The 23,060-nt window shown below is 35.2% G+C and overlaps 1 protein-coding gene across 6 annotated transcripts in view; it reads left to right on the forward strand.

The window, feature by feature from the left end:
• Positions 1-3,587: 3,587 nt before the first annotated feature.
• NSUN7 (NOP2/Sun RNA methyltransferase family member 7) overlaps positions 3,588-23,060 on the forward strand; it is a 65,842-nt gene continuing 46,369 nt past the window's right edge. For 4 of the 6 annotated variants that reach the window (XM_039845066.1, XM_039845064.1, XM_039845067.1 and 1 more), the window contains exons 1-8: positions 4,103-4,450; positions 10,959-11,017; positions 11,405-11,535; positions 14,310-14,462; positions 14,796-14,979; positions 16,090-16,300; positions 19,536-19,679; positions 22,572-22,673. In XM_039845066.1, the coding sequence (XP_039701000.1) occupies positions 4,141-4,450; positions 10,959-11,017; positions 11,405-11,535; positions 14,310-14,462; positions 14,796-14,979; positions 16,090-16,300; positions 19,536-19,679; positions 22,572-22,673 (1,294 nt within the window). In that variant the 5' untranslated portion in view covers positions 4,103-4,140. Of the gene's footprint in view, positions 3,749-4,051; positions 4,451-10,958; positions 11,018-11,404; positions 11,536-14,309; positions 14,463-14,795; positions 14,980-16,089; positions 16,301-19,535; positions 19,680-22,571; positions 22,674-23,060 lie in introns of those variants that run through there. The other 2 variants (XM_039845062.1, XM_039845063.1) reach the window with 2 other exon arrangements.

Genomic DNA, 23,060 nt, shown 5'->3' on the forward strand with positions numbered 1-23,060 from the left:
CTTGAACTATGCAAACAAGGGCAAAGCCCTCAGATGCAGTTTAAAATAAGTCTGGGTGCCTGATGACTTTGTAGAGGAGAGCCACTATGCCAACAGGACTCTATGTGAGAAATAAAGTTCTGTATTATCGAAGCCAGTGGTTATTTTGTGTCTCTGTTGCAGAGACTAAATTTACATTCAAATACAAGTATCAGGAAGGTTTTTATAGAGGTGATGCTTGCACTGAGTTTCAGGATTAGGTAGGCATTCACCAGATGGACAAAAAGAGAATGGCTTTCAAGACGGAGGAAATACATGTGTAAAGATATGGAAGTTTGGAGAATGATTTTAGGATACCAAGCAATGAAGCTAGAAAGACAGATAAGGGCCAGATCACAGAGCACATTGCCTTGCAGAAAGGTTTAATTTTTTTTTTTTTTTTCAGAGAAGAAAATACTGCACGGTATGTGTGCAGGAGGATGAAAAGATTAGAATCTCACCACTCACATGTGAAATAAGCCAGGACAATTCATCTGTTTTGTAGGAGAGGTACTAGAAATCCAGAGAAGCTAAAGGACTTTTCCAAGTCAGAAACAGAGGTGGAACTAGAATTAGTAGTCTTTGAATTATACCAAAGTTTTTCAAACTGTGGTCTTTGGGCTGACTGCATCAAAATAACTTGGGTTACCTGTCAAAACTGCAAATTCCTGGGTTGGTTCTACTCCAGGTCAATTTGGAACTTCCGGGAATGGGTTCCAGAAATTTGCATTTTTAACAAGGACTTCAGATGCTTGAAAGTTGAAAACCACTGAACTATACCAGTCTATCTCAAAAAATACCTCTTAATGTTTATAAACAAACCAAGTACATGGACTCTAGTAAATCTTTCAGATGCCAGTTCAGCAGACTAGCTTTCTCTGTAACCTCAAACCTTCTAGGATCTAAAGATTTAAAAGCTACTTTATACATAAAACTTCTAGAGGGAGAAAGGAGCTAACAATTACTGAGCACTTATTACTTTCCAGACACTCTTCTTGGCACACATCATCTCATTAAATCCTCACAAACATCCTTAAGGTAAGCATTCCAGTCGTATCCTCTTATCTAAGGTTTCGCTTACGCGCAGTCAACAGTGATATGAAAATATTAAGTGGAAAATTCCAGAAATAAACAATTCTTAAATTTTAAATTGCATGCCTTTCTAAATAGCATGATGAAATCTCACTCTGTCCTGCTCCATCCCACCCAGAATGTGAATCATCTCTTTGTCCAGCGAATTCATACTGTAAATACTCCCCACCCATTAGTCACTGAGTAGCCCTTTTGGTTTTCAGATCAGCTGTCACGGTATTGTGATGCTTGTGTTCAAGTAACCCTTATCTTCCTTAATAAAAAAAAGCACAAGAATAGTGATGCTGGCAATTCAGACATGCCAAAGGGCATAAAGTGCTTCCTTTAAGTGAAAAGTTGAAAGTTCTTTGACTTGATAAGGAGTGGAAAAAAATCATAGGTTGAGGTTGCTAAGCTTTATGATAAAAATGAATCTTCTATCCATGAAATTGGGAAGATGGAAAAGGAAATTCATGCTAGTTTGCTGTCATACCTCAAAGTGCAAAAGTTACGGTCACAGTGCATGATAAATGCTTAATTAAGATGGAAAAGGCATTACATTTGTGAATGTTAGACACAAACAGAAAAAAATGATTCAGTACTATATATTTCAGGCACCCACTGTGAGTCTTAGAATATACCCCCTATGGATAAGGGGGGACTACTATGCTATCTCCACCTTACAGATGCAGAAACTGAGGCCAAGGATGTTAAGGACTTGCCTAAGATTACACAGAGGTAAGTTTATCAAATGTCAAAGTCTATCCCTTCCTATTTAACACATCGTGGGAAGGACTACTAGAGAACACAATTTAGAATCCTTGACCATAACTGATGTTAGTGTATATGTAAATTACGTTTATTTTCTAGATTGGACCACTTCTACAAAGTAGTTGGACTTAAGTATATTTGGCATGCTTTTTGCTAAGTTTGGGTCTTGTACTTGGTAAGCTTATCCTATGATTTTGTTTGATCTCAGTCCAGAATTGAGAACTTCATTCAACTTGCAGTCTTTGGTTCCTTTTGCCTTATAGAGAAAATGGAGACCAAGTATCTAGCAGATTATTTTTCTTTTAAATAGATATTAGCATCTATTTTATAGATTTTGAAGCATTTAATGTTTTTTCCACTTAAAACTTGAAACGTAATTTGTCAAATTTCTTCTGTAATCCAATGCCCAATTCTGTTTTACAAAAAGTTTTTCTAGATCAGGCAAGAAATGCCTGTATATACATGTTACATTTCATTGCATGACCTTCATGTATTCACGTTTGCATTTTCCTTGAATTTTACTGTAAGAGAAATTAGTGTGCATGCAAACAGGCTCTAGATATTCCTACTCGTATTAAAATCATTAGACTACCATATCTACTGAAATTTACTGGAGAAGTTTCAAAGTGGCAATAGAAAAAAAAGGCAATGTTTTCTTTTCCTTTTCAGTTTTTGAACATAAACTTTGAAAATAACAAAACAGGTTAAAAAGGCCATTAATGAAGTGTTTTAAACGCACATAAACTCAATACAAAACTTACATTTTAGTAATTTGGTTATTCCATTTTTCTACTACGTTTAAGAATGAACACAGCTGATTTTTCTTTGATGCAGACTTCACTCTAGGGCTCTCAAAAATTAGCCATATTAAAACCCTTTGGGGAGGTTTACTTTCCTAGTTCCATTCTATAATTTGGAGAGTGGGGAGAATTCGATCTTTTGAAGGTCCATTTCAGCAACGCCATTCTTCGCGAGCAGCTTCTGGAAAGGAGGGAGGCGGTCTTAAATGAGCAAAGATCTTTAAACGACTTACCCCTAAAGAGTCTGTCTAACATGAAATGTATTGTTCTAAAAAACACGGAAATAAAGTAGGCTCGTCTTTTTATTTTTCTCTTTTCTTCAGCAGTTCTATTCTCATCTGTTTTAACATTTCCTGTGCCCCTCCCCCCGCTAAACCTGCTAAGTTAGGCGTTGTCAGAGATACAAAAAAATTCTGGCTTTCAAGGAGAACGTAGGGGATGTGTCGGGAAAGAGGGACCGCTGTGATTCGGGGGAAGTCGAGGACCCTCAGGATCGTGCGATACAGCAGTACAAACGGTCTTGGACTACGGGGACAGGTGGCGCTGGCACAGGTATCCCCAAAACAGAGGACAAGCAACTCGCTCAGCGAGAGGCGGCACCGGCCAAATCCCGCGTGACTGGCCCTCGGGCGCATCCGCTCGGCTGTCGGTTGCCATAGAGACCCGGGTACTGGGCGGGGCGGGAGCTGCCGGAGACTTAAGAGGCCTACCTTCGGCGGCGGCCTGAGCGCGTCCCCTGGCCCCGTGTTCCACCTCGCGCCACCCGGCTCCGCCGCCACGTCCGCGAAGAGGGACAGCGCGTGGCCTGGCGAAGCCCTGAGGCGAGTCCTCCTTCCGGGCACCGGAGCGAAGGGAGCGCCGGAGGCCACGACCCTCCCCGCTCCCCGCCCCCCCCCCGTCCCTCCGCCCCGAACCCGGCGGGTGGGTGAGGCTGCATTTGAGCCAAACGGCCTTAGCGGGTCGCCGTCGCCGCTCCGCCATCCCGGGGCTCCCGAGGGCACTGTTTCAGACACCAGCCTTCGGTGCCCGAAGTGCAGCGGCTGCCGCGTCTCCGTCCCCAAAGCCCCGGGAAACATCCGCCCTCTGGGGTAAGGGAGGATTCGCGTCCCGCCCGTGGAGCCGAAAACGCGGCTCACTGAAGAGCTCTGCCCCCAAACCGGCCAGGGAAGAAGCGTCTACCGTTGCTTCGGAGGCGATTCCCAAGCCGTCTCCACCTCTCTTCCTTTTTGAATGTGTGGAGGTTTCATTGGAGCTTGTCCAGCTCAAAATATTTAATGGTCAGATGGGCCAGTAAATGCCACCTCTTAGTCGGTAAGGCCACAATAGAGTGGGCCACCAGGTGTGGTCCTGCGGAAATAGTGATTTACTGAGATAACCTTTTCTTTGAACAGAGACGATGCTTACGGTACAAGGACAACCATTTCCTGGAACATCTGAATTGTAATTCAAGCTTGAGTTACCGACAAGTCAAGGGGCAAACATGTTAAACTCCACCAATGAACTGCAGTTTTCCAGCGAAAATACAGAAGAGATCTCCAAACTCGCTTCCCTGGCACTGTCAGATGACGCAACATCCAGCGAAAAAAACTCACCTGGTTTACTCGAAAAAACTGGTTATCCGGACTCTGTTTACGTTATGGCAGCAAACATCTTTCAGGGTATTCGAATCGAAAAGTCACCAGAGAAAGTCTTAATAAAGTATGGAAATGAACCCCTGCGGTCCTCGTCCGAGTCTGAGGATGAGTCCTTGCAGCGTTTATCCTATGAGTTGGCTTTCAGTGCCCTGAAATGTGAGTAGTACCAGTCTTGAAGATCAGCACTAAACGAAAATGACAGGATTTGTGGAGTGCAGTCCCCCCTTTTCGCCCCCTCTTACACATCATATTTTGTTTTCAGGCATATGCATATCTTTGGTCAGTTGCAAATGTTAAGGAATTAGGAGAGTTCCAGTAAAACAAGCTCTTTCAAGCCTGGTTTTCACTGTAGATTTTGCTTAGTGCCTTGTTCTTACATGTAATTCACAGCCATTAAATTGAACAAGGAAACAATTCCATTAGCAGGAAGTACAAGAATCCATTGAAGTATCCAAATACAGTTTATCTCTCTGTCCTTGGGTTATTTTCCATTCTCTATATTTACATCTTGTATTTTAGTGTGTGAACTTTCACAGATAAAAAAACCAGTAAAGGGGCGGGGGAGAGAAACAGATGGCATACAAAGAAAAGGTGCAATATATTTAAAATAACAAAATTAAATCAACCCCAATAAAGACGGTCCCATTCATAGCCATTAGCTTTAATTTTGGGAGCTTGTGAATTTATTCCTCCAAACTTTCATAAATTCCCTTTTTGATTTGCTTCTATGATTTGAGATGCAATGTTTCGGAGTCCCTCAGTGATGGTTAATTAACAGCTTCTGAGTGTGGAGCTGACCCTGGGGCAGAACCAAATGTTTTTCTAAGGGTAAGCAGTAACATGGCCTGGGGACATTTGTTTTTGTACTAGTTATAATTATACTATATTAATATAATATAGTACAGTATACTATAATTTAAACCCTAAAGTTTATATTGGTTTGTAAACTGACTCAATATAGTTCTAAAGAGAAGTTCCAGAAATGTTTGGAGTATTAGCAGCATATTGAAATGAGCATATGGCTTATAAAGAAACACTTTGAAAGTGCAACACTCATTTGCATATACATTTTTAGTATTAATACTTACTGGGACTTGCCCATCCTTGCACATAGGTAGTTAAAAGTTGTTTAGTTGAGTTCAAATGTCCCATTAGTTTCTTAGACATGATTTATATTTCTGGTTGTCTGCAGAGATGATGTAGTTCAACTCTGAAGCCAGGAATTTGTTAACAGAAAAATTTGTTTTATGTTAAGAGGCAACTTCTCTTTAATTTTCTTTGTTTCTTTGGCTTGTGATTTTTTTTTTTCTTTTAAAATCTTTTCCTCCTCCAATTTAATCTTTCAGATTGTTTCATTCCTTCCCTAAACCCCTTTAAAAAATGTACTTTTAAAGACCAACCAAAGTGTTGCACTTTAAATAATCAGTCAAATGAACATTTTTCTATTTCTCCTTGCAAGAATGAAATGCAGACTGGGCATATATGTTGATTAGTTGGTATTTAATGTTAATGCCAAAACTCTATTATAGACAATTTGTTTTCTTAATAGAATATTGAATCTTACCTTTAGAAATCAATTCTAAAAGCTTGAAATTATTTTATGAAAAATTATGTACTAACTAGATGGTCATGCTATGGTCATGTGTGTAGTAGATTTATCTTTTTCTTTCAATCTTTATTTTTGTTTTATGAAAGGGTCTTATTACTACTTGATATTTTTCAATGACCCAGAAAATCCCATTTAGATAAATTATTGCCTTTACAAACCTGCTTTTGTTTGAAATGTTCATTTTTATAACTTCCAATTCTAAAATAAGTTGGCTTTGGTGTTTAATTGGTACAGATACTTTCTTACAATAATAATATATTGCTTGAATTATCTATATAACATCTGAATGTTCAAATGGAATAAAACCAGAATTCCTAAATGCAGTGGTTTTCCAAAATAATTAAGAGCCTGATATTTTGCTTTAAAATATTGGAAGCTATCATTTATTTCACATTTACTTTCTGCATTTATTAGTGTTTTATCAATATTTTCACATGATATTTTGTTAACTCACATTTGGTTTATATAGTATAAGTTCAGAGAATCACCGTTCAGAAAAAAAACCTCAGGATTTCTTTCCTCAGGTTTTTTTAGGAGCAGCAAAGCTGTAAAGGTTAATGTACAAGTTAAAGAAAGCTTGGGTAATGGTCCTTTTTATTAGTGATTTTGTGAACAGGTAATTTGATCATATTACTATATATTTTTTTTTTTTTAGGAAATACAAGGGGAAGAAAAAAATGGCAAAAAATTCCTTAATTATACAAGTGTTAAGTATATTCCTTTAGTTGTGTTTTATGTTTTTCACTTTTATTGTTTGCTCCTTTGTTGATGTCCCTCTTTGTGTATATGCAGAGAGTATATTTATCTGATTAACCTTTTAAAGGTTTAAAGGGCTTGGTATAATGTTTTTTGAAGTAAAGACAGCCATTATTCCTGTTTTACTAAATAGCCCCAAGATCACTTTTCCGCTAAAGGAGGTAATGAAGAGTAGCCTATTCCTATTGTTTGACTTCTGTAAAGAAGTAAAGTACTAGCAGCTAATTTATTTTTTCAAAGAATCTCTGGATGTTTCAAGGAATACTAAATATTAAAAAAAAAAAAAACTGGCAAAAGGATTTCTTAAAAAATAAATTAACGAACAACAAATAAAGGAAAAAATAAAAAACTTTGAGGAAAGAAATGTCCCTGAAATTTTTTATCTTATTCCTGGGCTAATTCTTTCTCTAACCTCTCTAGCGGTATGTGGTAGTTGGTGAACATTGAGTCCCAGGAACTGGCTGTGGCATTAACCTGGTCATTTCAGAATCATCTAACCTGTCAGTGAAAAACCTTGTAAATGCTTAATGTATGGTTTGGTTATGGTTTTAGGATTTAGTAATTGTAGTTGGGAGTCTCTAAGACACCCTTAGGGTCAATGATTTCACAAGGACTCACAGAACTCAGCAAAGCTGTTATACTCATGGTTATTACAGTGAAAGGTTAGAGAGTAAATCAGCACCAGAAAAGGGTATATATGGTAGAGTCCAGGAGAGACCAGATTCAAGCTTCCTATTGTCTCTTCTCAATGGAATCATATGGTTGGTGCTTAATTCTCCCAGTAACAATGTATGACAACACACACGAAGTATTGCCAACCAGAGAAGCTCACCCAAGCCGCTGTCTCGGGTTTTTGTTGGGGATCAGTCATGTAAAAACAAGGAGAGCCCTGTGGCTGACCTTAATCTCTCTTTTTCCTGAAGTCAAACTGATACCATGTTGCCCAAGGCCCTAGGTGAAAAAGCTTGTATCAGACGGCAAGATATTCTAACGGTTTATAGAGGTTATATCAAGGGCAAAACCGTTTTTTGGAATGTGCAAGGTTTGGCCACCCGGGCCTGCTTAGTTAATTCTTGATTGCACAGTGAATTATTAGAAAAATGATCTAGATCAATAACCTCTTTAGCTCTGGTTGTCACCCTAAGAGGTTAAAAGCAATTTTCTTGAATGACAATAATAACTTATATTTACACAGCTCTTTGTAATTCACAAAACAATTTATATCATTTGATATACCAGTCCCTTGAGATGGAAGATTCTCATTTTGCAGGTGAAAATTTGTGGGAAGCTCAAGAAGAGATTAAATGATGCAGGTGAAAATTTGAGGGAAATTCAAGAAGAGATTAAATGATGCAGGTGAAAATTTGAGGGAAGCACAAGAAGAGATTAAATGATACTGAGCAGGAAGAAAGATAAAAAGAGAAAGTGTTTTATCTGTTCGAAATGATGGTAGAATAGCAATCTCATGCCTAATTCTAGTTTGTTTTTGTTTGTTTCTACATTGTTTCATTTTAACTGTATAACGATTTTGTATTTGGTGATGCCAGTTTGTTTTCCCTGGTATTTACTTCTCTCAGATATTCTTTCAAAAATGTTAGTGGCTCTTACTAATTTTGCCAAAAAGACTTGAATAATTTTGTTGGTTCCCTCCTTCCATACATATAAAACCCTATCTATGTCTTACAATCATAGGAGGGCCTTGACATTCTTGAAGTGAAGGTTCTAGAGGTCCCTCCTATGAAGGAAACTATGAATACATAATAAAAATAGAGAGGGAGAACCTAGGAGAGAGTCAAAAGAAGAAACATCTTCCATTTTTCTTCCAGAATGGAAAGGATGACCAGATGGACTATGTGAGTTTTAGGGGTCCTATAAATAGCACTCTCCCTTCATTTGGAACCAGTTGAGAGAGAGGGAAAAGATGTTTGGGGATATGGCTTTAGATCTCCAATCAAGTGGCTTGCAAATACTTTACTTCTGAATTAGAGACTTCTATCTAACCCAGGGGTTCCCAACCCTGGGGCCTCAGGCCTGTTAGGAACTGCGCTGCACAGCAGGAAGTGAGCAGCTGGTGAGCAAGTGTAGCTTCGTCTGTATTTGCAGCCGTTTCTCAGCACTAGCATCACTGCCTCAGCTCTACCTCAGATCATCAGACATTCGATTCTCATAGGAACACTGGTCCCTGGTGCCAGAAAGTTTGGAGACCACTGACAAGGCTCAGCTGAAGAAGCTCAAACCCCTCCACCCCAACTCGCAGAAGGCACGTGGCAAAGAGCAGCCTGGAATTCATGTATCCCTCCTGCAGATAAGCTGGCAGAGAGGGGAGTAGATGGATGGGGAGAGAGAAAGGAAGAGAGGGAGAGAGGGAGGGAGGAAGGTGAGAGGTGCACTCTAGTCCCTTTTTCCAGTTTCACCAATCAAACTCAATTTTTCTTTCATAGGAAGTGGTAAGGGGTTGGAAGAGTCCAGCTATATTTCTCTAGGGAAGGCCTTCCACATTGAAAACATGAGGAACGGGAATTAAGAGTTCCCTTCAACAGATTAAAGAGAAAAGGCTTTAATTAGTGGGGGACAAGAGACCATTGGAGCTATGGAGCTATTGCGCTGAACTAGGATAGGCAAGATTTACGATCTTCAAGTAAGTCCTGATTACCCAGATCAGGCATCAGCAGTGTTTTATTTAGCCACTCTGGTTTCTTAGAAAAGTAAGATATGGAAAGTCAGCACTGTGTTATGAAGAGCATGCACTTTGGTGCCAGATTGTCTGGATTTCAACCCCTGATCTGCAATTTGCTGTGTTACTATGAACATCTTACTTCACCATTCTGTGCCTCATTTCCCAATCTGTAAAATAGGTTAACGATGATACCTCAATCATAAGGTTGTTATGAGAATTAAATGAATTAATGTATGGAAAGCACTTGGAACAATGTCTAGCATATAGAAAGTACTATCAAAAGTATGCAACTATTATTAATGTGGATATTACTATGCAAAATGTTATGTTAATTGTACATATACAAAAGTAATTCATTCTGTACAATATCAAAGGCAATCCGAAGATGGTATTTGACAAGAACCCGAGGAGGAAAAAATCCAGTGTTGGCAAAATCGTGTTTTGTTTTCTTTACATTCATTCTGCCTCTCCATTGCTCAAAGTTCTACAGCCTGTGCAAGTCTGCTATCTTAGAAGTCCTTCATTCTTATGATGCCTCTATATACTGTGACAAAATTGGGACTCATGCTGAGAAACTATGAAGTAGATAGGAATCGGTTTGCAAGTACTAAGGGTGTGAAACTCTAAACTTCATCTTCCTTATAAGTGAAATGGGGATATTATCTTGTACAATATAGCCATAATTGGTAGCTAAAATATGGATAATGATTCCCAAAGGACTTCCTAAGAAAACTGGAGTCTGTGCTCACAAGTTAGTCACTTCTTAGTTTTCCCATCTCCTAAATCAAAACTGAAATTGAATGTGCATATGGTAGGTGTCCTGTAAATGCTGAATGAATTGAAGCTAGCCTAGCTTACTGTTCCACTGATTAAAGCATTTGGTATATGATGTATATATAGCTTAAGTAGTTATAGCAAAAGGAATACTTGTATCCTGTGGAGATTTTTAAGTATATTCATTTGTTTCCACTTAGTACCTTTGCAGTTATCCCTCTGCTTGGAATGCTTTTTACATGGCAAATTATTAGCTCATTGTCATTTGGGTCTTAGATTAAGTGTCATTTTATCTTATCAGTGTCTTCAGTAGTGAATTCTACAAACTAAGAAATAATACCAATGTAACACAAATTCTTCAAGAGAATAGAACTTTTCCCACTCATTTTATAAGGCCAGCATAACACTAATTCCAACATTGACAAGGATATTACAAAAAAATAAATTATAGATCAACATCTCTCATGAGCATAAACAGAGAACAAAAATCCTAAATAAAATATTAGCAAGTTGAATCCAGTAACACATAAAAAGGATAAGACATTATGAATTAGATTTGTTTTGATATTTTTCAAAAGACATAAAGGTTGGAATTTCTTTATTAATACTTGAACTATTCAGATAATGTGCCTTTGACTGATTCCATGTGGAGCATGGGTCATAAGGATCCAGGATTTATAAAGATTACAAATATTTCATCATGTTATTATAATTTAAATCTTTTTCAAGAATTGAGGTATATTTCAGATATGAAAGTAAAAGTGTTTTGTCTAAAGTGTATTTTGATTCCAAAACTTTTATTTTCAGCTTTGGTATATTCAGTAACAAACATTTTTCTTGTTTTGCAGATCAAGATATTTTAGAAACTATATTAATAGATAGCTATATCTTCCCAAGTACCACAATAGTAAGTAGACAACTTTTATATCATTAGCGGTCTCATGATTGCTATTTAGAAAGTACTAAAAAGCTTTCAGATTTAAGTCATAACTAATTTGCTTAAAGCTGAGACTTCTTCAAAATATATCCTTAACTCTTTCCTACTTGTAATACTTCTAAGACTGACTTTAGTCCTTTCATTTTGATGAACATACCCAAAGTTGTCTATTTTGAAAAGTTAAGTTTTTACTGGACTTTTTATTTTTTTTCTGTTTTGAAGTCTTTAACTCTCAATCCAACCAGACTATGTAAAAATAGTCATCTTCCTGGCTCTCTTATGAAAATAATGAAATGGAAATTATTGCTATTAGATATTGTTTGAATACTTTTCTTCATGTGTGTTTCCCCTTGGTAGCCAGATCATTTGAGCAGTCTAATTATTGTGATGCTGTATGATTTTCAAGATAGAAAATTTCAAGCTCGTTTCCTTTCTGATAACGAAGAGTCCGTAGCAGAAGTTCAAGAAGTAGAGAACCTTCTTAACAGGTAACTATAAAAGTGAAAAGGATGTTTTATATGAAATCTTTATTATTATTTTCATTGGTAAAATTCTATGCAGTATAATGTGTAGGTAAGTGTTAAAAGTTATAGAGAAAAACATAAAAGTTCCTAAGTTTCTTAAGTTCCTTTATAGTCTTGAACAGGTTAAATATTCTGTTTAAAATCAAATTGTTTTTGAAATCTTGAATTGCAAGATCCAATTTGTAAGTGTTTGGAAAATTATGAAAAATTCCTAGTAATTTTAGCACATACAGAAATTAAACTTCATTTGAAACAGCTATTATTTACTTGGCTTTGTTTATAGCTCTTTAAAAAAATAATGTATCAAATGAGAAAATTCCAAAAGTAGATAAGAACCTACCGCTTTGCCAAATTGAAAACTTTTGTTTAGTTAAGAACAAACTAATATGTTTTCATTTTGTTTTGTCGTTTATCCTAAATATCAGCAGAAACCTACTATGGCGATAAAAATTAAAATTGGCGGAGAGAACTAATTAAATTAATGTATGTAAAATGCTTAGGTTAGAGCCAGACGCATAGTAAACGGTCAATAAATGTTAAGCGCTACTGTTGTTAGAGCTTTTGTTATTATGCTGTTGCTTAATGGAACTCACAATATAGCAACAACAACAATATTGTAGGAAGACTTTTACCCAGTGAATAATTTGAAACAGTTGTCAGTAGGATATCCAATTTTGTATTGTTATGAGAAATTCAAGTAGTTTCATTTAAATCATTGAAGGCTCAGACCAAAGGACTCAGGTAATGGAGTAATGTTAATAGCTTACATTTATTGAGCACTTAATATGTATTAATTACTGTTACAAGAAGCTCTTTACATAACAGCCTTATGAGGTGGATGCCGTTACCAAACTGTATTTTTACAACTGGGAAAATTGAAGCACAGAAAGGAACCTATCTAATGCCGTAGACCTAGAAAGGGCAGTAGCCAGAATTTAAATTTCAGGAAGGCTGACTCCAGTGCCCAAGCTTTAACCATTTATATGCTATTACTCTTTCTACTTAGGATAGTGAGGCTTGGCTGAAGTACTCTGGAAGATTAAAGGTATGACACAGTCATATCCCATGTCAGTTGTAGCCGTGAGATATTTGTGAGATGTTTAAGATTAGGAATTTCATAACTACAATTTAATATACAAAAAGAAAGCTCTGGCTATATGTACAACAGGAATGCTGGTAAAAGATAATTGAGCAACTTTCTGTGATAACATTCGAATTGTAGCAGGAGATGGACTTCTGGATCAAGAATGTTGGAAAAGCCTATTTTTGCTTCCATTTTTATCATTGCAGTCTGCCTTACAGCTATGGAAGAAGTTTTTTTAGTAACTACAGGATATTTCATTTACACAAGTAGTATGTCTAGTTATCCTAATAGCATTTAGATTTGACCTTTGTCCTCAATCTGATATTGTATATTTATATAAAAATCTGTATAACTGTATATATACTTTATTTTTGTGTGATTAAATTATAATAAAATTTAGAGTTTGAAATTTGCTATCTGGAAATTTTGAAAATTATTTTTTCTTGTACTCACCCCGTATATACAACATGTATATTTTTCTAGGCTTCATACACTAATCTGTTTCATGATTAAATAATTCAGTCAGTAGTATTAATTATGGTAATGCTACTGAACTATGTAAGTATTTGGAAAGACTGTTAAATCAAAACTAGCCTGTACTCATATATAATATAGAACAGTAACTCACCTCCTTTATATTAATTTATTCTTTGATGTATGTTAATGTATTATGTAATTGTTTTTAGTATCCCTTACTGTAATTCTGTGACATTAGGACATAACATTACACAAATCTTATTTTATCATAGCCCTTGAAGGCTTAATGTTTGATAACCCTTCCTATCCTCCCCAAGTACCCCTATGCTCATTCTCTCCCTCTCTCTCCCTCTCTCCTTCTCCTCCCCACTCTCCACTCTCTCATGCAAGTATGCATATTCACATATTCTTAGGTGAAAAATTCTCATTCTACTGAGTAGATAGATAATAAGCTTGATTTTGTTAGGCTTTTGGCAGGCACATACACTACTTTGCGCAGCCACACACACCACTCTGGTTGTACTCGACTCTTGTGGCATCTCTTCCCCATTTCTCATTCAAGGTTGTCCTTGTGATTTATTATTCAATTAGATTTCTACTGTGAAAATGATTAAATATGGGTCAATTAAGTCCCATATTCTCATTTTTAAAAATTTGGGCTATGAGATCAAGAAAAATGATTGGGTCTTCATGGCGATGCTAACCAATTCTTGTGTTTCTTTTCTGTTATTTGGAACTTTGAGGCATGAGATTATCAGTACTGGGAAGGGTTTGATACAGATTCATGAAAGGTTTTTAATCTTATCAAGACTACATTGTTGCCATCTTGAAGTCACACAGCTAGTAATTGACAGAACCTAAATTTAACTTCAGATTTGTCTGACTCTAAATCCTATCTCTTTTACTACATCAGATCTGTCAATCCATAATTGATATAAATATCTGAAGAGATGCACAACTATACAGGGGCAGCAAAAACCAAAAAAAAGGAAGCAGGATTATTAGATTTCTATTTTCAAATATGGCACATTTTTATTTTAGACTACCAAGATTTGAAATAGAATGATTGAAGGATTGTTAAAAATTGAAATCTGTTAATATTTAATTTGTTAACATTTTTAGTGGAATATTTTAGTCTTGAATGCAGTGTTACCAAGAATGGATTTTCTGTCTCTAGTTTTAAGACAAAATTGGCTGCAGCATTGGCAAGATGTCGAATCAAACATGATGCCCTTTCAATTTACAACATTCTTCCAGAAACAGTTAGGAACCAGGAACTAAGGGCCTCCACTTTACCGCTTTATGCTTGGATAAATACTTGTAAAATCAGGTAAGAGTTTAATCAAATTCTTTATTCATATTTTAAATTGCTAACCTTTCAAAATAACGTGGTAAGAAATATTACCTTTTTAATGGGTGGAGCCACATCTGGGGGAGTATTGGAGAATTATAGTTTAGTCAGGATCTTATCACCGAATTACCAAAAGTAATTACATAAATATGATAACTTTTCTGTTTTGATTTTTTAACTCACTATTGGCTAAAATTGTAAGTTCCATTAGATGCACTATATGCAGTGATATTTTTATTGTAGGAAAAAGATGCTAGTGCTAAATACATTTTTAATGTATTTTAATTACAACCTAATATTGTATATTTACAGCCCTGAAGAAGTTTATCATAGTTTGAAGAAAAAAGGCTATAATAAAGTTAAATCTGTACTGCATATTGATGATAAAATCTTTGCTGTGGACCAACATTGCTATGATGTCTTAATTTTTCCATCTCATCTTAAAAATGATCTTCTAAATATAGATCTTTTTAAAGATTATAAACTGATATTTCAGGTAAGTTAACATTTACATTCATTGTGATTTTCAATAATCCTACTTATCCAAAGAATCCCTCCACTTAAACCCTAACACACTGATTATATTTTTTATAGATTATCAGGGAAGTTTATAAGCTCTCATTTTTACCTTGAATAAAGTTAATATTTCTACAATCAGTGTTCTTATTATACTTTGGCATCTTTGTCTTGTGAAGTTGTAAGAAACCTATTCTCCCCAGATTTCATAGATGGGAGACTTGTGTTCCCGCCAGCTATATTTTTCTCTCTCAAGGGAAGATTCAAGAGAAGGTACAAGAATATCTTTTCTTTCTTCCATCTCTGGAGAAGATGCTAGTGCCTTCCTGCATTTGAAAATGCAATATGTAATACTTTCCCATTATCTCTTTAATATAGTCTTACAGCTTTAATTGTAAGAGGAATATAATGTCTATCAATGAGGAAGAAAATGTGAGGTATAATGTGGTTTCAATAAAATGAAAGATAAAAGGTCCAAAAATTAAGTTAAATTAATTTCTATGTCCTTAGATTCCAATTTCTATGTCATTCACCTTAGTCTTCTAAGGTTTATCCCTTCACTGCACCCATATTCTTGGGCAGAATCTCTTGGCCTTATGTTATAGTGACACCCTATTGAGCACTGAGATCAACTGCAGAATCCCCATCTGTCTAGCCCCCTTTTATACACTTGTCAACAAGCTTTTAATCTCTGTGAACTAGTAGCAATTTGGATGACAGCATAGTGGGGAAGAAAGAATGGCAGTAGCAGATGAGTGGGTTTTCATGAATGGATAAAAATGGGAGGTAAGGAAGGAAATCATTAATCTATTAATCACATATTTTTGGGATTTTGGCATTGCCTTATCACTACATAAAAGTTTAATGACAACAGTCATAATTTAAACAAAGTTAGGTATTTTGTTTTAAATCAATTTCTATCAGTTTGCTAACATTGTATTTTAACATGTATTAAGATGTTTTATAGTAAAATGGGTTAGGGTATATCTTCAAGATTCCTCCAAGTACTTTCTTCATCTAAGGCAAAAAGAAGTCAGTTCATGCTTTTAGTCAAACCTTTTGAAATTCTAATCATACCGTTATCTTGTAGGACAAGTCTCGAAGTCTTGCTGTTCATTCTGTAAAGGCTTTATTAAATATGGATGATGATATCTTAATGGTCAATACCGGTTCATGGTATACAGTTGCCCATATGTCAATCTTAACGAATAATAATACCTCAAAAATATTTGTGTGTGGAGTACAATCACAAGCTAAGCATCCTGACTTGAAGAACCTTTTTACAAAAATGGGATGTAAAAGTATGTACAAATATTTATTTGTTTGATAATTAATGTTTTGCAAGATTTAGAAATATTCAAAATGTTTGAATTTGTTATTTTTTAGTGATGAAAAAACTATATATAAAAACTATACGCTTAAAATCCTCACTAATCCATATTATATCAGTCTGTTCTTATTGCTTAATATTGGTTAAACAACTTCAGTTTAAATTAATGAACATATTGGCACTTTGGTATACTTTTGATAGTTAGCTTTTAGGTTCAAACAATTAGTTAAAGTGGGTGGTAGAAATGATCGTCTTTTAATAAATAAGAGCACAGTCATTGCAATGCTTAAGAGACAAAGATAATATCTAGGATTAGAAGCTAAGTCCCTTAGGCTTCTTATTTTTAAAAAGTTTTTCATTGGATCATGCTGGTACCAAAGATAACATCTTATTATAGGCTCAATGAGGCTGAAAAACTAAAAAAAGTTTTGACAGATTTTTGTTTTGCTTTGTGGATGGGGCATCGGCAATACTCAACGTTGGTGGGATTATAAATTTGTACTACTTTGGAAAATTAGTTAATCTCTAAAGTTGAACATGTAATTTAGATGTCAGGAAGTTGAATAAGAGGGATCTAGCAAAGGATCCACTAGAGAAGTGGGATAAGAATCAAGAAAAACTGGATTCAGAGGCTGGCCAGGAATTACATTATTGCTTCTTAGCCCCAAACCCACACTTTGCCATACTTTGTGATACTGGAACTATACTCTGCATACTCCCATTTCTCTGTTGCTGGCTCAATACTAGGCTCTGCCATTAGGAGGTGCTAGAGAGACATTGCAAGACTGCAAGACTGTGGTGGCCATGCAAGAGTCCTAGCAGTGTTAGCCTTGCCCTCTTCTCAGAGATCTAAATCTTAGCTTTGCAGGAGCCCCACTCCTCGGACTTTCTAAGTTCCTTCTTCAATTTTCTCTCAGCCATAGTGGGTAGTGGCTACTCTGCAGTTAATTACTTGTGTACACATTAGAGTTCTCAAGTAGTTGACCACCTTTTACCTAGTTAACAAGGGAAAATAGGAATCACTGTGTAACCAAGCAGTAGAAGAAAAGAAGTTTCTCCTTTTAGAAGTATTCCAGGTAATAAATGAAAAAGGGATGATAGAATCAGAATACAGTAGTCCCCCCCTTACTCATAGAGGGTATGTAAGACTCCCAGTGGGTGCCTAAAACCACAGATAGGACTAAACCCTATGTATAGTATATTTTCTTATACATTCATACTGATGATAAAGTTTAACTTATAAACTAGGCACGGTAAGAGATTAACAATAACTAATAATAAATAGAACAATACTGTAATAAAGTTATATGGACGTGGTCTCCCTCTCTCAAAATATCTTATTGTACTGTACTCACCTTTCCTCTTGTGATGAGATGTGAGATGATAAAATACCTCTATTCTGAAATGGAGTGAGGTGAGTAATGTAGGCATTGTGATGTAGCATTAGGCTACTAACGACCTGGCAATGTCAGAGGAGGATCTTCTGCTTTAGATGATCCTGGATCATCGAGCCATGACAATGTCAATGGTTGGATGTCAGGAGCAGATGATGTTGATGGTTGGGGAAATTTAGTATTTTTGGACCATGCTTGACCACAGGTAATTGAAATTGTGGCAAGCAAAACCATGGATAAGGGAAGGACTATCATGTGATTACATTTTAACCCATTTGCTGATACCACGAAGGCAAATTAGTTGATGAATATGATACCACTTGTGAAGTAGTTTTGCTCCCCTTTCCTCACACACAAAAAAAGGAATAAAGAAAAGTAAAAAAAAAAATACCCACTGAATTTAATTAAGCTTCTAAAGATCCAACTACTAATTTATAGGAAGCATAGAAGACAGGAACATGTGAAACTACACTCTAGGGAAGCAGTTAGCAAAATCCAGACTGCGGGAAACTCTGGTAGTACAAATAACCAAATTTCATTAAGAAATAAATGGTAAGAAAAAGGAACCTATAAAAAGAAGTTTAAAATAAGACATGTCAACCAATTGCAGCATGTGTACCTTATTTAGATCTCAATTCAAACAAACCGTAAAACATTTTCAACGTGTGACTTGGGAAATTTGAGCCATGATTGGATGCTATTATTTGAATATAATAAGGAATTATCTTTAAAAATTTCATGTGGCTTTATTTGAAAAGGAGTTTTTATCTTTTAGAGATACATGGTGAAATATTTATAGATTCAAAATAATATGGGGGTGATGGAAGTGGGTACAGGTATAGATGAAACATGATTGGGCATGAATGGTTCTCTATTGAAGCTCCATCATGAGTACTTGGGAATTTATTACATATTATGTCTATTTTTGTATATGTTTGAATGTTTCCAATAAAAAGTTAAAAATGGGAAAAAGGAAAAGGCCCACTTGATAAAAAAATTTTTTCAAAAGAGACAGAATAGGAATAGGGAAAAATTGAGCAGGCAAGAGGAATGGGGTTGGTGGGACAATTTCAGGAGTGACTCCTTGGCAGGTGAGGGAAATGGGAACCATTGCGGAAGTGGAGGGGTGGCCTTAAGTTAGGGGCATAGAGAATCATAACTTGAGGGAGAGCAGACCCCCTTAAGCTAAATTTCAAGGTCCCTATGGGACCTTACACTGTGCCTCATAAATACTGCTGATACCTATTTTTTTTTTTTTCTGGGGAGTATAGACTATAAAAGGGGATAAAAATGGGAAAGGGAAATAACCATTATTGAACGTTTAGTGTAGACTAGGCATCATGCTAAGCTTAACTACTTAATTTCAGTCTTCACCACACTAGGTGAAATAGGCATTATTATCTCAATTTACGGATAAGGAAACAGAAGCTTTGAGAGATTTAACCACATAGCTAGTAAATAGTGAAATTGGAATCAAACTTGATATTTCTGCCTCCAAAGCCATTTCCCTCCTATATAGCATACTGCTTTAAATGGAATCTGAAGTTCAGAATGGAAAACTTCAATTATATTTTTTGTAGAAATATTTAAACCTCAAAATCATTCTCTCAAGTGAAGAGAAAACACTAAGAACTCATATATTAACTTTGGGAAGTTATCAGAGAAGAATAGTCCTCTTTTTTGACTACATTGAAATAACCTGGTGGTGTTGAAGATTTAAAAATGTACAATGGTAAATAGGCATATTTATATACTGCATTGACTTTTAATTAATATTTTTACATTAATTTTTCTATGTTGTTTTCCTCCCAGATATTGAAATACTTCATGAGACATTTCTTAACATTGAATCAAAAGATATTAGATTACAGAAAGTTAAAGTGATTCTGCTGCTACCTCGTTGTTCAGGACTAGGTGTTAGTAATCCAGTAGAATTTATTTTAAATGAGCATGAAGGTACTTGTTTTAATTTTTAATTTCTAAATGTTGATAATAATTTAAAAAATAAAATTATTTAAAAGTATTTAAATGATGTCAGATATATCTGATTTATTAATAGCTTCCATGTATAAAATATTATCTATCGTGTACTTTATATCCATTACCTCATTTAATCCTTTAACCAATCCTTTGAGATATGGGCACAGGTTATATTCAAAATATTTAGTAATTGGAAAGATGTCGGCAATCAGAACAGATACTGGCCATTGTGCTATTCTGGCATATTCTAGAGTTCAAGATATAGGCATTATAATTTATCGGCATTTTATAGATAAAAAAAACAGAATCAGAAAGATTAATTCATTTTTATAAGGTGAAACAACTAGTTAGTAGCAGAGCTAGGAGTCAAATTTAGAGCTGCCTGATTCTAGAAACTCTATTTTAAATATAATCCTAATTGAGTCATAATCAGGTTTTCAAACTCAAGACTTCCTTAACCCCCAGTATGTATGTTTTATGCTATGAATACCTCAGATTAAATATTAATTCTAGGAATATTTTCTTTGCTTCTTTAATAAATTTTAAACATTTACATTTACTGAGCACTTATAAGGCACTGAGTGAAATGCTGTACTTGGATTATTTCATCAAATCCTGAAAAGAACTCAATGAAATAGCCTTATTATCTCTATCTTACAAGTACAGAATCTGAGTGTGAAGCCCCCACTGTGTCATTTGACTAGTAGGTGTCAGAGCCCAGATTCAAACACAACCACTTTGACTTTGAGGCTGGCACTTCGGATCACTGTCTTATCACAGTGTATTGCCCCTCATTAACTGAAACCGAGCCTTACTCTAATCCTTTGTTTATATTGAAAGGCATAGATAGGGTTAACTTGAATATTAGCCAAGGAAGACATTCCACTAATATTCAGAATATGGTGAGTGACCTTTCTGTTTCTAGCAAGGACACAATTAAAACTGGAGGAAAAAAATGGAGGGAAAGGAATTAATATTTATTGAGCACAACTATGTCTTAGTCAACATTGTAGGTAGTGCACATGCACTATCACTTAATATTCACAATAACTTTCTGAGTACAGTGTTATTTTTATTATCTCTATTTTACAGAGGGGAAAAATCCAAGACTCAGAGAAATTTAGTAAGTTGCCTAAGGTCATGTAGATAGTAAGTAGGAAAGCTTGGATTTAAACTCAGATCAGTTAGCATATTTTCCCCCCATTGAACTACATTATCTTTAATTGGACTTATACTGTTTCATGTGGAATTTTGACCTACTATAGAAAATTTCTTTCCAGTGAGAGTTAAACAGAAGAATAACTAACTCGGGTGGGAGAATGCTAGGCTGAGAAAATTCCTACGCTAATTTAGGAAATTATCAAAGAAGAATTAGACACTGAAAGAGGAGGGGAAGAAATAGCAGCAGCTATAATAAGCATCACAGTTAAGAGAAGCAGAGCTTAGAACTGTGAGACTCTGGCCCTATCCTGGGCCATCTTGAAGTGGGAATGAAGAACTGAATAAGCCATGAGTAAAAATAAACTAGAGGATGGGAGAAAAGCCCAAGGTAAACTACAAATGATGAAAAGGGAGAAAATAAAAAGTTTCCTAGGTAATGGTAATATTTTGAGGTGACAGGATAAAACAAGAAGTGGTCTTTGGCAAACCTGGAAAAAATGATGGCTTTTGAAGGAAGCTTACTCTGAGGAGGCAATAATAGCCAGAGCCCTTAAGGAGCTGCTGACCTAGTGACCATGGTGGAAATAGTAGCCATAAACTTAGGGAATGAATCCAGACTTGTCAGACTTAGGTACTAGGTGGGAGAGAAGCAATCATGAATTCATTTTAGAAAACATTTTAACATTGAAAACTGTTAGAACCATTGAGTAATATATGAAGTTGGTCATTGCTAACAACTTGTAATTATTTTAAAATGGGATGAAAATGTCATTGATATGGTTTTAGAGTATAATAATGTATAGTACTTTAAAAAGTGATGGATAATTTTGGCCTAGAGATAGAAAAATGTGAAGTGTAAAACTAAATTGGGAAGAAATTGAGTTTAATTAACCTTAGTGATATTACTGGAATAGGGAACAGTCAAATATATGGTAAAAAAAAAAAAAAAAAATTGGCTCTCATAGTCCAGAGAGTTACCAAGAGGCAGAATAATACAAAGGTTAGCAATTTGGGCTCTGTGGTCATATTTCTGAGCTAGAATCCTGGCTCTACACTAGTAGCTATGTGACTTTAAACAAGTTGTTCAATGTAAGTTTCAACAGTTTTCTCAGTGTTAAAAGGGTTATTGAATAAAATAATCTATATAAAGTAGCATTAAACATGTCTTAGTTAATATTATTGAGAAATATGTTAAAATTAATTAGAAATGAAAAGTTTCTTGATCTGTTTTCTTGATCTGTTATGAAGACATACATTTGCTTTTCTGAATTTTTTTCTTCCAAAATTTCTTTTGTTAATATTTTTAATTATATTCTTGTGTGTTTTTTCTTACTCAGATCTTACAATAACTCATCAGTTTCTACCTTGGAAAATCAATATCTTCTCTTTTTCTCTATTAGTCTCCAGACTGACTGCATTTTCTCTTCTGTGCATAAATGATTTAGTTGGCTAGTTGGACAACTATCTCATAAGAACTTGGAGAAAAAAATAAAAATTAAATTAAAATTAAACAAAGTTAGTTTTGTCAATTTAGTTTTTAAATATTTAAGTCAGCATTTTTGTAATACTATACTTAGTTTTAATAAACATTTTTCATGTAAATTCTTATTAATAGGGAAAATTACTGAAAAGTTAAATAATGCGGTAATAGCAATATATGGAAAACCTCTAAGAGTGATATCTTTTAAAGTATTTATTTGCTTTTAGATACAGGTTTACTTAAAGATTTCTCTCAAGGAGGCACGTCAGAAGATAAACTTCATGTTCTTGCTCAACAGCAATATGAACAGCTAACACATGCAATGAAATGTAAGTTTGTCATCAGTGCAACCTTAAAATATGTTGTAAACCTTAGAAATATTAATACTTCATTTCTCTATTATAATTAGGCAGTGGGGTGTGAACCATAAGTGAATTTCCTACAACACTCAATCTTAGCACTTTCAATTAACAATATTTATTTTTACCTTTTTAATCTGTCTACAAAAAATATGCTTTACTATCATTTTAACAGAGGCTAGCAAGTATAATTAACAGTTTCTTAATGCTGAAGTGAAATAATTATGTACATCCATTATTGTACAGCTTTATTTTCTTATTTTTCTTTGGTTTCTTGATGTAATTTTTCTGTTGTCACTGTGCCTGCCCCTAACAACTCTTCTACAATCTAAATTTTAATCAAACTCTTATTTCTCT

The sequence above is a fragment of the Pteropus medius genome, unplaced genomic scaffold (assembly GCF_902729225.1).
Source record: "Pteropus medius unplaced genomic scaffold, Ma_sr-lr_union100, whole genome shotgun sequence".
Lineage (NCBI taxonomy): Eukaryota > Metazoa > Chordata > Mammalia > Chiroptera > Pteropodidae > Pteropus > Pteropus medius.